Raw genomic sequence first — 12922 nt, forward strand, 5'->3', positions numbered from 1 at the left:
CTCAGATTCAAACTAATTAACTCTGGCGGGAAGTATGTAAGGATCCTAAGTTTTACTAATGTTTATTTTATTTTAAAACTGTACTATCACTTCTTATTTTCTACTTCCTTTAATGCTTTAATTTTTTTATGCAAATTGTCTTGCTAACGCCCAAGTATTTATGTTGTGGCTTTTTGCCAAGAGTGATAGAGAGGAGATTTAGGAAGCGAGCCACTTGCCACTGCAGTCTTACGAGTTTTCACTCGGTTGCTGTTTGCCTTTAAGGCCAGAGGTTTAGCCCTCTTGATATTTGAAAACGTAATGTAGTTTCTGCAGCTCGGCGTACTACATACGTACCCCTTTTAAATAAAGGCCAGTCTTAGTGCTAAGCATTTGTATACTAATTCAAAGTTAGCTTTTATTTAGAGTTTTAGTTAATACAGTCAAAAGTCGTTAATTCAGACACCCATAATCCGGAATGATCTATTATCCGGACCTCAAAGCTACAAACTTTATGCGCATGCGTCGTGTAAACACATGCGCGTAAGACTTTTACGGCTGCAAATATGCGTGTGCGCATGCGCGTAATATGTTTATGCTTGCGCGTTTAATACATAATGGACGGTATAAGCTAAGCTACGATTATCTAATTCAGTTAATGTTGCAGATTGCGTTGTTCCTGAATCTTCGAATTGGATCCGGCTTATTATTTTTTGCAGACTGTTAGAGCAATTTTATAAAAGTAAGCTTGAACTTTCGATTATGTCAAATAGAATTTCTTATATATATTTACTAATATGTAAAGGATCTACAAAGCGAAAGTATGTTTAGAAGTCCATTAAACAAAAGGTGGAATTGCTGCAAAAAATGGATAAAGGCATATCCTTCGTTTCTCAAACCATTCTGAAATCTGTTTATCAATTTCACGCTGCTCTGCGGCCCGGGGGGGGGGAAAGCCGAAACGCCGCGGCGCGCAATGAATTGGAAGTTAATCTATCAGCACTAACCTTATCTTCAGGGCAGATGTTTTTATATTATTTTGCTTATAATTCCTTACAAAATGTAGTATTTCATCTCGATGTACTCCGTCTTTGATATGATTTAAATCAAATTCCTTGTCATTATAATTTGCTTCCAAGAAAGTGATTCAGAAGTTATTGAAAACGAAAAAATTTCGATTGACAAATTAGTCGGTATTCTCGACACAGCAATTATAGAACTTGAACAGCAAAACTTTGTAACTTAAGAAGAAATTATGTCTGTTTATAGAATTAAAGAGAAAGTATTATCACCTAAAACGAAGCAACTTAAACAACTTGCATTAAAAGAAATATTTAATAAAGTAAATATATAAATATTAAGTTTTTTTTTTGGTAAATTTTGATACCCTTTAGATCATAATTGTTCTTTATTTCATAAATTACGGTTTCATATTTTTAATTTTATAATTTCTGCATGCCATCTTACCAGATTTATAATCTGATGATCTATGATCCGGAAAAATTGATAATCCGGAATTGCCGAAGTCCCGACGAGTCCGGATTAACGACTTTTGACTGTAGTTTTAGATTTTTACGTTCAGACCACAAGTGGTTGGTCTATGTATCCCGAAGTTCGGGAGTACCTGTAAAGTAATAGAGAATAAAGGGTTTCGTATACCCTTCCTGCTTGTGTCGTCTATTCCACGCAATCTGGAACAGAGCTTTAGTAAGTTAACTGTTCTTATTCAGGATACAGTATGTTCCCGAAACAAGTGACAAGACATACATATCCTGACAAGGTGATAAAGGTTACTAGCTATAACTTCAGCAATAATCCGAGAAGTACACAGTTCCAATCACAGATTATTTTGTCTCGGAGAAATGAGAGATCATGAGACATGTCATGCGACATTTATGGACGAATCAGAGTTCTTTAATCCAAAAAGGGGGGGAATTTGCAAAAGTATCTGCAGTACTTCATACCATTTTGTATGTTTAGCTTGATTCCATCTTGTACCTTGTGTGAAACAGTGTTTCTTAATATTTGGATCCCATGGCCTTCTCTAAAGTAAATTCCAAATTTTTATTGCGGTTGATCTTTACAATATGGTAACTGGTAGTTTGGCCACATTTTGGAGGCGATAAAGGTTACTACCTGGGACTTTGGTAATAATGTGAGCAGTACTCAGTTCCGATTACGCATTATTTTGTGTGAGGGAAATGAGAGATCATGGGATATGTCATGTGATATTAATGGACGAATTACGGTTCTTTAATCGGAAAAGGGGGGAAATCGGGAAAAAATCTGGAAATTTTGTATTTAGCTTTATTCTGTGTTGTGTGAAACAGTGTTTGTTAATTTTTGGATCCCATGGCCCTAACTAAAGTGAATTCGAAATGGGTATTTAGGCATTGTGATAAAGAGAAGTTTGCTTTTTATTTAGCGGAGGAAGTATGGAGGAAAAATTCGCAGAAAAAATCTTTTAATAATTTTATTGAATGAATTAAAAAGTGTATCCGCCACGTAATCAAGATTCTGAAGAAGATTAGGTAAGTTAGTATTTTTAATTATTTCAGGATATTATTTTTATGCATTGCTCTAAATGTAAGGTGGAAAGGAATTTGGTATTATTGGGAAAATTGTTATTAGCAATGATTTAGTTTAAAGTAATTAGGATTGTAAGGTAATTTTTATTAATTTAATGTATGTGCTCATTTATATTTTAAGTAGTGTTTTTGAATTTACTTATATTTTAATGAAATGATAGTTATTTTGTGAATTTTATGTTTGTAGGAATTTGGTATACGTTTTAGTTGAAGTAAACGTGCATTGAAATAATTTAAATATTTGATACTAAGTATTTATAATGCTTGCGGTATGAATTCGTTGGTGACGTGTATAATGTAATAGATGATTTAGAGGTAAAGGTTTTTGGATATTTTATTTATTTTCTTTGTGGAAATGTTCATATTTGTAAAGGGTAAATACTTTTTCGCGATCAGGTAATTTCATATATGTTCTTTTTACCGGATTTAAAGATTGAGAAAATTGTCATGTATTTTCGTGAAATTTTTCTAATTTATGAGAAAAAAGCAGTGTACATGGATATAGTGAAGAGTCTGCGCAATGCCATTTTTGTGCAATTCAGGGATGTTTTTTTAAGTAAAAATAAGTCGACGTGTACATGGTTTAGTGATATTTTAATGAAATGATAGTTATTTTGTGAATTTTATGTTTATAGGAATTTGGTATACGTTTAAGTTGAAGTAAACGTGCATGGAAATAATTTAAATATTTGATACTAAGTATTTGTAATGCTTGCGGTATGAATTCGTTGGTGACGTGTATAATGTAACAGATGATTTAGAGGTAAAAGTTTTTGGATATTTTATTTATTTTATATGTGGAAATGTTCATATTTGTAAAGGGTAAATACTTTTTCGCGATCAGGTAATTTCATATATGTTCTTTTTACCGGGTTTAAAGATTGAGAAAATTGTCATGTATTTTCGTGAAATTTTTCTAATTTATGAGAAAAAAGCAGTGTACACGGATATAGTGAAGAGTGTGCGCAATGCCATTTTTGTGCAATTCTGGGATGTTTTTTTAAGTAAAAATAAGTCGGCGTGTACATGGTTTATGTGTATGTGTTATTTTGAAAAACGCGTAAGGAGTATGCTATTGTGCACTTTTTCCCAATTTTGCAGTGAATATTTGTCACGATTAAGCAGTTTTATTTGATAAAATTTCTAGCATAAGTGTAATTCGGCTAGTAGATTGTTGGAAGAAGTGTTCAGTAGATAAAAAGAAAAGAAACATTTCTTTACTTCGTGAAGAAAAAAAAATAGAGGGTTGCTGTAGGAGAGTTGGTTGCCAAATTTTCGCCAAAAAATCGCCAAGTTACAATAATGTAAAGATCAACCTTTATTTCATTTGTGTGATCATCCAAAAGAGTTGCTTCAATGGTGTATGAGTGTTTTTATTAATTTCACATATATGTTTATTTATATTTTAATTAGTGTTTTTTAATTTATTTATATTTTAATTAAATGATAGTGTTTTTGTGCATAATGTGTTTGTAGCATTTTGGAATCCATTTCAGTACAAGTAAACCTGCATGCAAATACGTTAAATATTTGACACTAAGTATTTGCAACCATTTTTAATGTTTGACTTATAAATTCGCAAGTGTCTTTTATAATGGATAATTTAGAAGGAAAAAATTAATGGAATTCCTTGCATATTTTATTTATTTTATACATGCAAATGTTCATCTTTGGAAAGGATATATGCAAGCTGAACATATAAAAGCTTGCATAGACTTTTTAGCGATCAGGTAATTTCATATATGTCCTTTTTACCAACTTCAAAGATTCACAAAATTTTTCTGTATTTTCGAGCAAATTTTTATTTATGAGAAAAATTATTTACATGTTTCATAAATAAATTTGCCCTGTACAAACAAATTTCTGTGCACGTTCGTTCCGCTACTTTCCGGAATATTCCGATCGAGATTTTAGCTAATAAGCACTTAAAAACAATTTCGCACCTAATCTTTGTCACGATTAAACACTTTTATTCTGTAAAAGTTCTAGCATAAGCGAAATTCGGCTAGCGGACTGTTGGAAAAAATGTTGAGTAAAAAAAAAAAAAAGCCTTTACTTAGTGAAAATAAAATGGTGTCAAAAAAAAAAAAAAAAAACTAGCAGGTTGCTGTAGCAAGGTTGATCGCCAAATTTTCACCAAAAAATGGCCAAGTTTCCATAATCCGAAGATTCCCCTTGACTTCTTATTTTGGCTTTGTGTAGCGGCTATCTTGATTGTTGGTAACAATATTTCTCAGCACCGATCTTAACCCCTTAACTGCCGCGGGCGTATATATACGCCTTGCAAAGCCAATGTGTTAACTGCCCCACGCATATATATACGTCCTTCCAAACTGCTATCATTTGCTTTGCGCTGCTACACCTAAAATTATTCGCAAAGTTAACGCATCGGCTGCGCATCTGGGGGGCAGTTAACGCATCGGCTGACCAAGGGGTATATATACGCCCGCGGCAGTTAACGGGTTCATGTCAAAAAAGAAATGATTCGCCAAGGAGTACTGTAGAATAAATTTTTACCAAATGTTTTATAGAAACTGATCTTAAAATCACCAAAATGGTAATAAGTCGCCAAATTTGGAACTATTTAATAAAGAATTCACATTTCCAAAAGCAAAAGGTTGTTAAAGATCTCTTGAGGAGGAAAAAATGAAATAATTTTGAAATGCTTATGTTTCACTTCTTGCTCAAACACTTTGAGTTTCCCACCGTTTATTATTAAAGGAACAAATTATGGCTAATCTTTGGAATATGGTAACAGGTGGTTTGTCGACATTTTGGTAAGGCGATAAAGGTTACTAGCTAGGATTTTAGCAGCGTACATGGATAAAATCAAGAGTGTGCGTAATGGCATTTTTGTGCAATTCTGGGATGATTTTTTTTAAAGTGAAAACAGGTCGACTTGTACATGGATGATACCGTGTATGTGTAATTCTTAAAAACGCTGCAAGCAGTGGGGGATTGTGTACTTTCTCACAATTTCGCACCTAATCTTCGTCATGATTAAACACTTTTGTTCCATAAAAGTTCTAGCATAAGCGTGATTCGGCTAGCAGATTGTTGGAAAAAAATGTTAAGTAAAAAAAAAAAAAAGAAAACATGCCTTTACTTCGCGAAAACAAAATGACATCCAAACAAAAACTAGGAAGTTACTGTAGCAGAGTTGATTGCCAAATTTTCGCTAAGTTACCAAAATCCAAAGATTAACCCAAATTATAATCCCTGAACCTGTTCACCCATTCAAAAGATAACTAACTTTATCAATGAATCACCAAAAATTTTTGTCCAAAATGCTAATTCACATTCTAAATGACAGTCGTAAAGACAGACAGAAATTTCAAATGATTAAAATTAAGGACCTCCTGCCAAATTTGGTTGAAATTAAGGACTTTTAAGGACTGTACGAACCCCGATATATTATTTTCACTACTGTATTGATTGATGAAGTTTACAGTTATCTGAATCTTATCTTTCAACACTTAATACTCAAACATGACAAAAAAAAACTTTAGAACTAATTATCAAATCTGAGAAAATCTCTGTGTTAAACTACACACATCTCCTAAAACATTTAAACTACCTTTCTTTTACAAAATATATGTAAAAGTAATTCAGAATTTAATTACTTGTATTTACATTTATAATACTCCCAGGATTTCTAAATAAAGAAAAACTTCCTTTAAGACAATAACTTATGGTTTTGAATAGTTTTGATCTAATGTGATGGTGATCACTTTAAAGAACATGACTGCTGGTGATGTTTCCAACATCATTATCAATATTTTCTCAGAAATGCTGGGCACTTCCAGCAGTGGCCATTGTCCCAGGGCTTTTACTACATTTCTAATGTAACTAAGTACAAAGCATTAAATATTTTCAGTAACTTATACAATAAATAGAAATTTTCATGGCATACCATAAAGATTACTATTCAGGAACATATGAATACGAACGGAATGTTTTAGCTATTATCAAAACAATCCAACAGATACACGATACTTCTACAATTAATGAAAGTATCATTCATTGAAGACTTCTCATGGAAATTCTTTCCGGCATGGCATTTTGGAATGTTTTCTTGTAACTTACAAGAAAACATGGTTCAAATAAATTTTAACAAGAAAATAACAAAATAAAATCACAAAACTTTTTAACTCATATACAAAATTCAAAAATAAAAATATAGATTTAAATAAAAAATGAAACGGAACACTTTTACACAAGACATTTGCGTAACTGAATGGGAACTAATATATATCCATACCTAAAATAGCCTTGAACTCTCCATTCTCATTTCTAAGTTCAGAAATTATCTGATTATAATTCAATAACTGTTCGTCAATTTTTGTCTTTACAGCTTCTGAAATACTACTTAATTCATGATCATCTAAAATTGTTTCTAATTTCGCGCAAAGCTCCATTGCGGAGACAAACTTCCTACTATAGGTTACAGTTAAATATCTATTATGACAAACAGAAATTTGTAAGTTCACAAATTTACCCTACAAAGAAAAAGAATTATTGTTTCAATAAATGTTCTTTTTTGTTTCATGTAATTAAAATTCTTTTTAAATTTCGTAATTCAAATTTTTATGAAAACTGTTAAAGCCAAAAATTGGATATAAAACAAATTAAAACCTAAGCAAATCACACCGCAGTGGCTAATCGCACCGACGGAGGCTATTCGCACCACCTACGTTAGCGCATGCGCACATTTAGCCCAGGATGCCTATTCTATGATCACTGGGTCTGTCTACAACTTGAGCGAACAATATTGACTCAAAAAAACCGGTATAGACCACCCATCACAACTTATCGGAGAAAGCCATTCTGTGGTCCTCAGTTGGTGGGCGGGTGGGTCCATTTGACTTTACTTAAAGGGGACAAGGCTTCAAGGAGCTTTAGACCAATCGCAGTACAGACGAGTGACGAAATTTATAGCGCGCGCTGGCTGAAGTTCTAGGAATATTCTCCCATTATTTCACTAACTCACACGCTGCATTTGTAGTTTGACAAAAATCTCACAAAACAGTATTATGACCAACACGCAGCAGAATATGCTGCTATGTTATCCGTTTTTTAAGGGGAAAGTTAACGCAGGAATTTAGGACTAAGAAATATAGAGTGATATGGGATACCATGAAAGCAACGGCAAATAGATAAGAGTAAATGAATTAAGCTTACTTCAAATCTTTTTAGAAATAAACAATTTTATTCATTTAAATTTATAATATGTTTAACTTCCACTACAATCTAATTGCAAACTAAGCTCTTTTTTTTATATGCTTACATTAAGCTGTTTTCACGCATTTTATTTTACAGTTAATATTAGAAAAATATTTCTTTAAGTAAGAAATTAGAAAGAAAATATCCTTATCCTTCTTCCTTTTTTAGTCCAAAGGGATTTGAATCCCGAAGGACTATTAGTTTCGTTTTGGCATTTTGCGTCGCACTCATAAATGTCGGTTCACTTTTCAAACTGTTGCCACACAATGTTAGAGTCCTGCATTATATTTGAAGAAATTAAATAATGAAAAATCTGCATAAATGTATGTATATTTCTCGTATTGTGATAAAACAACGGTACATAGAGTCATCGAATTTTGAATAACGTAATCCTCCAACGAATATGAGCATGTGGAAGACCAAATTTGAAATTTGTTTTATGATCGATTTCCTATTTTTTAAAACTTTGACGAATTTTTGATTAACAAACTCAAGGATTTCAAAGCGAGCAATGGCAACGTTGTGCAGAAAAAACATTTTTATCTCCAGCGCGTGAGTCTCTGTATCGGAAATTCTAAAGATATGCTCGTTTTAAAACTATTTTGCGATATTGCTGTTGCCCTGGACGTTATGGTTTAAGTGCGAGGAACATGATATTTAATAAAGAAAGGTAACACACAAAATGTTAAAAAACGCCCCTTTGGACGTAATTTAAAATCTAAAACATTTCAGATTTTTTTTTTTTTTTTTTTTTTTTTTTTTCCCTATGAAAATTATTTCTTTCAGGAAAAAGACTCAAATTATTCGCTATTACAGTACGGCCGATTGCTGCTGCATTCAGATATAACACACGCATCAAAATGTTTTATTTTAAATAATTTATTTTATAGTTAACATGAAGGAAAATATTTTTTCAATATAAAATATATACCAAAATTATACTAATTTATCCTGTGTGTGTGATTAATTCGTATTGTAATTTTTGTCACACAATTACTAATACTTTTTTTTAATATTACATTGCTGTTATTTTAATTTCATATATATATATAAACTGCTTATTTAAAATATTCTTCCTTCTCAAAAGATTTTATTCTGTGAAAATAATTAAAAGATAGTAATATTATTTTCAAACTGCAAGTACCAAAATAAAAATAATCAATGTACGACGTATATAGGAAATTGAGGAACAGGGTTTAAGATAAATCGTTCTTTGACAAAACGTTTCTTTGACTTTTCGCGATAATTAAAACCCGGATTTTAGTGCTTTTTTTTTTCCTCAAAATAATTAATCCATTAATTAATTTTGCGCGAAAAAATATTTTCTTTACCTTTACACAAAACGATATTCGCGTTAATAATATTGTAACTAAATGCACTTAGATAATTTCATGTAAGAAAATCTTTTATATTAATTCAGATTATTTTATATATTTATCAGTGTTTTCTAAATATACTGGAGGTGATTTTTTTCCAGATTCGCACTGTTTCTTTAAATATTTTTCAGGCGGTTGAAGTCCTTGTCAAACCAGCGTTTCGACACATTAAATAGAAAACTAATAATAATCAATATCGCTTTTACAATATAAAAATGAGAACTTTGCTATGAACAGTATCTTTTTTTTTAAGTTTGCAAAGAAACAATGATTTTTTAATACTAATGGATTACAAAAGTACTATTCCATGAACAAAAAAGAGGAAAAAAAACATTTTCGTCTCTAGCGCGCGAAACTATGTATCGGAAATTCTAAAGGTATGTCTCAGTCTTATAGCATTGTTACTTTATAGCATAATACAATAATAATACAGCATACTTCTGCTAATAAACCAACCAGTGGCCGAGCGGTAGAGTCGCTGAACGCAGGTAGTTTGGTTCGAATCCCACGAACGAACTGCCCGCACTGCGTTTTCGTGGCTTTCCCCATATGTAATGCGTATGCAAACCAGTTTCTCTCAGAAAGTCCTCCCTTAGAAACCAATTTCAAAACGTAATAAAATTACACACACACCAAAAAAAAAAAAAATTAAAAGCTTTCAGATTTTACATTATTCCCAAAAGGCCGGTTTTTTTAATTTTTTGCGTGTTACCTTTATTTATTAAATATCATGTTCTTCGCATTTAAACCATAAAATTCAATTCAACAGCAAAATCATATAATTTAAAAAGAGCATATCTTTAGAATTTCCGATACATAGTTTCGCGCGCTAGAGATGAAAATGTTTTTTTCCTCCTTTTTTTTCCGTACAATGTTGCCATTGCTCGCTTTGAAATCATTCAGTTTCTTAATCAAACACTCATAAATGCTTTACAAAATATGAAATAGATAATAAAACAAATTCCCAGTTCCAAATTTTGGCCTCCAAGGTGCCTATATTAGCAGGGAGGATTACGTTATTCAAAATTTCATGGCTCTAGGTACCGTTGTTTTATCACAGTGCGAGAAACATTCATGCATTTATGCAGATTTCTCATTATTTAATTTCTTTAAATATAATACAGTGCGATGATATTTAGTGGCAACTATTTGAAAAGTGAAACGCTACAAAATGGCAAAACGAAATTAATAGCCCTTCTGAGCTAAACCTTATTTTTAAAATTATCACACTAGTAGTAGTACTGCTACTGAAAAAATATTATAAAGCTATTTTATAGTTTTATAATTGTTTTTTAAATTTTTATTTTACAGTAGTGTGAATTTGGCGTAATAATGCACGACATTCCTTTTTGTGTACAGTATTGTTCCTAAGGTATTCAACTATTAGATTTTAATATAAACGTAATTCTTGCTGTACATAAATCGAGTAGAAACTTGTCGGATGTCTATATGTGCTTAATAAACTTATTATCTTCTACATTTTTAAAGCATATAATTACAATTTATATCTATAATTTCAGGAATAGTACAAATAACCTTTCTTTCAGTAGAAACTGCGTTCTTGTTTTCTGAATGTGGCTCCAAATACTCTATCAGTTCATCGCAAATTAAAATAACTTTAAATTTTGGCAATCTGAAATACGCAATGAAAACATCTTCCGGCAGAGCAAAAGCATCAACATATTTTTTATAAATTTGCCACCGATTCAGAGATCTGCGACCGTATTCTTCGTTTAAATATGAAAAAAAATCAGCGGCGAAAACATATAAAGCCATTGTCTATTTAGTACGCCAACTGCACAAACCTGATTGACGATGCGGCAACACTTTTTTGCGCGCTTTCTACAACTTCCGTACTCAGAGAATATAGGATGTTGGGCAGACCTGTTTTTTTCTAGCAGCGACATCTGGCGGCCCACAACATGCTGTCGACTCTCGTAGCGTAAAATAACCGTTCAGGACGCCTATTCTATGATCACTGGATCTGTCTACAACTTGAGCGAACAATATTGACTCAAAAAAACCGGTATGGACACCCATCACAACTTATCGGAGAAAGCCATTCTGTGGTCCTCAGTTGGTGGGCGGGTGGGTCCATTTGACTTTACTTAAAGGGGACAAGGCTTCAAGGAGCTTTAGACCAATCGCAGTACAGACGAGTGACGAAATTTATAGCGCGCGCTGACTGAAGTTCTATTAATATTCTACCATTATTTCACTAACTCATACGCTGCATTTTTAATTCGAAAAAAATTGCACAAAACAGTATTATGACCAACACGTGCAGAACATGCTGCTGTGTTATGTGAAGGAAAATCCCGTTTTATAAGGTGAAAGTTAATGCAGGAATTTAGAGCTAAGAAATAAAGAGTGATATGGGATACCACGAAAGCAATGGTAAATAGATAAGAGTAGATGAATTAAGCTTACTTCAAATCCTTTTAGAAATAAACAATTTTAATTATTTAAATTTATAATATGATTAATTTGCATTACAATCTAATAGCAAACTAAGGTTTTTTTTTTTTTTTTTTTTTTTTTTTTTTTTAATTCCATGCTTACATTAAAACTGTTTCTCCGCAATTTACAGTTACTATTGGAAAAATATTTCTTTAAATAAGAAATTAGAAAGAAAATATTTCTTTCTTAATATTTCTTCCGTTTTTTTATTTTCTTTTTCTATGAAAATTATTTCTTTTCCTAAAGAAATAATTTTCATAGAAAAATTCATTCGCTATGGCCGATTGCTGCTGCATTCAACTATCACACACGCATCAAAATGCTATATTTTAAATAATTTATTCTATAATTAACATGATAGAAAATATTTTTTCAGTATAAAATATTTAACCAAAATTAAACTAATCTATCCTGTATGTGTGATTAATTCGTTTTGCAATTTTTGTCACAAAATTACTAATACCTTTTTTTAATATTACGTTGCTGTTATTTTAATTTTATATATATATAAGAACTTCTCAGTTTAAATATTCTTCCTTCTCAAAAGATTTTATTCTGTGAAAATAATTAAAAGATATTTTCACAATGCAAGTACTAAAGTAAAAATAATCAGTGTAGGTCTCCTGCAGTTGAAGTCCTTGTCAAACCAGCGTTTCGACACATTTTAAATAGAAAACTAATAATAATCAATATCTCTTTTACAATATTAAAATGAGAATGCTGTGAACAGTAATTTTTTTTTAATTTAAGTTTGCAAAGAAGCTATGATTTTTTTAGTACTAGAGTAGGTTACAAAAGTACTATTCTATGAACAAACCCTCAGTCTTATAGCATTGTTACTTTATAGTATAATACAATAATAATGCAGTATAATTCTGCTAACAAGTCCACCAGCCGCTGAGCGGTAGAGTCGCTTAACGCAGGTAGTTTGGTCCGAGGTTCGAATCCCGCGAACGAGCTGGCCGGCGTTTTCGAGGCCCATGTGTAACGTGTATACGAGCCAGCTTCCCCTAGAAAGTCCTCACTTAGTGTGTGTGTGTGTTTAATTATGGCAAAGCACACGAGGGCTATCTGTCTAAGGGGAGGGATGCCTTCGTGGAGAACTTTCTAAGGGAAACTGGATCGTATACACGTTACACATGGGGGAGAACCACGAAAACGCCCAAGCAGCCAGCCCGTTCGCGGGATTCGAACCTCGGACCGAACTACCAGTGTTCACCGACTTTACCGCTCGGCCGCTGATGGGCAGTCCTCACTTAGAAACCAGTTTTAAAATGTAATAAAATTACATACATA

The 12922-nt window shown here is 32.2% G+C and overlaps 1 protein-coding gene across 2 annotated transcripts in view; it reads right to left on the bottom strand.

Moving 5' to 3' along the window:
- Positions 1-7005, bottom strand: part of LOC118200699 (uncharacterized) — a 249500-nt gene extending 242495 nt beyond the window's left edge. Inside the window, exon 1 of one of the 2 annotated variants that reach the window (XM_085823472.1) lies at positions 6829-7005. In XM_085823472.1, the coding sequence (XP_085679598.1) occupies positions 6829-6985 (157 nt within the window). In that variant the 5' untranslated portion in view covers positions 6986-7005. The remainder of the gene's footprint in view (positions 1-6828) is intronic. The other variant, XM_085823471.1, reaches the window with a different exon arrangement.
- Positions 7006-12922: the final 5917 nt, after the last annotated feature.

Source organism: Stegodyphus dumicola, chromosome 9, assembly GCF_044657685.1.
Source record: "Stegodyphus dumicola isolate Sdum_Otavi_A_Nest chromosome 9, ASM4465768v1".
NCBI classification, from domain to species: Eukaryota; Metazoa; Arthropoda; class Arachnida; order Araneae; family Eresidae; genus Stegodyphus; species Stegodyphus dumicola.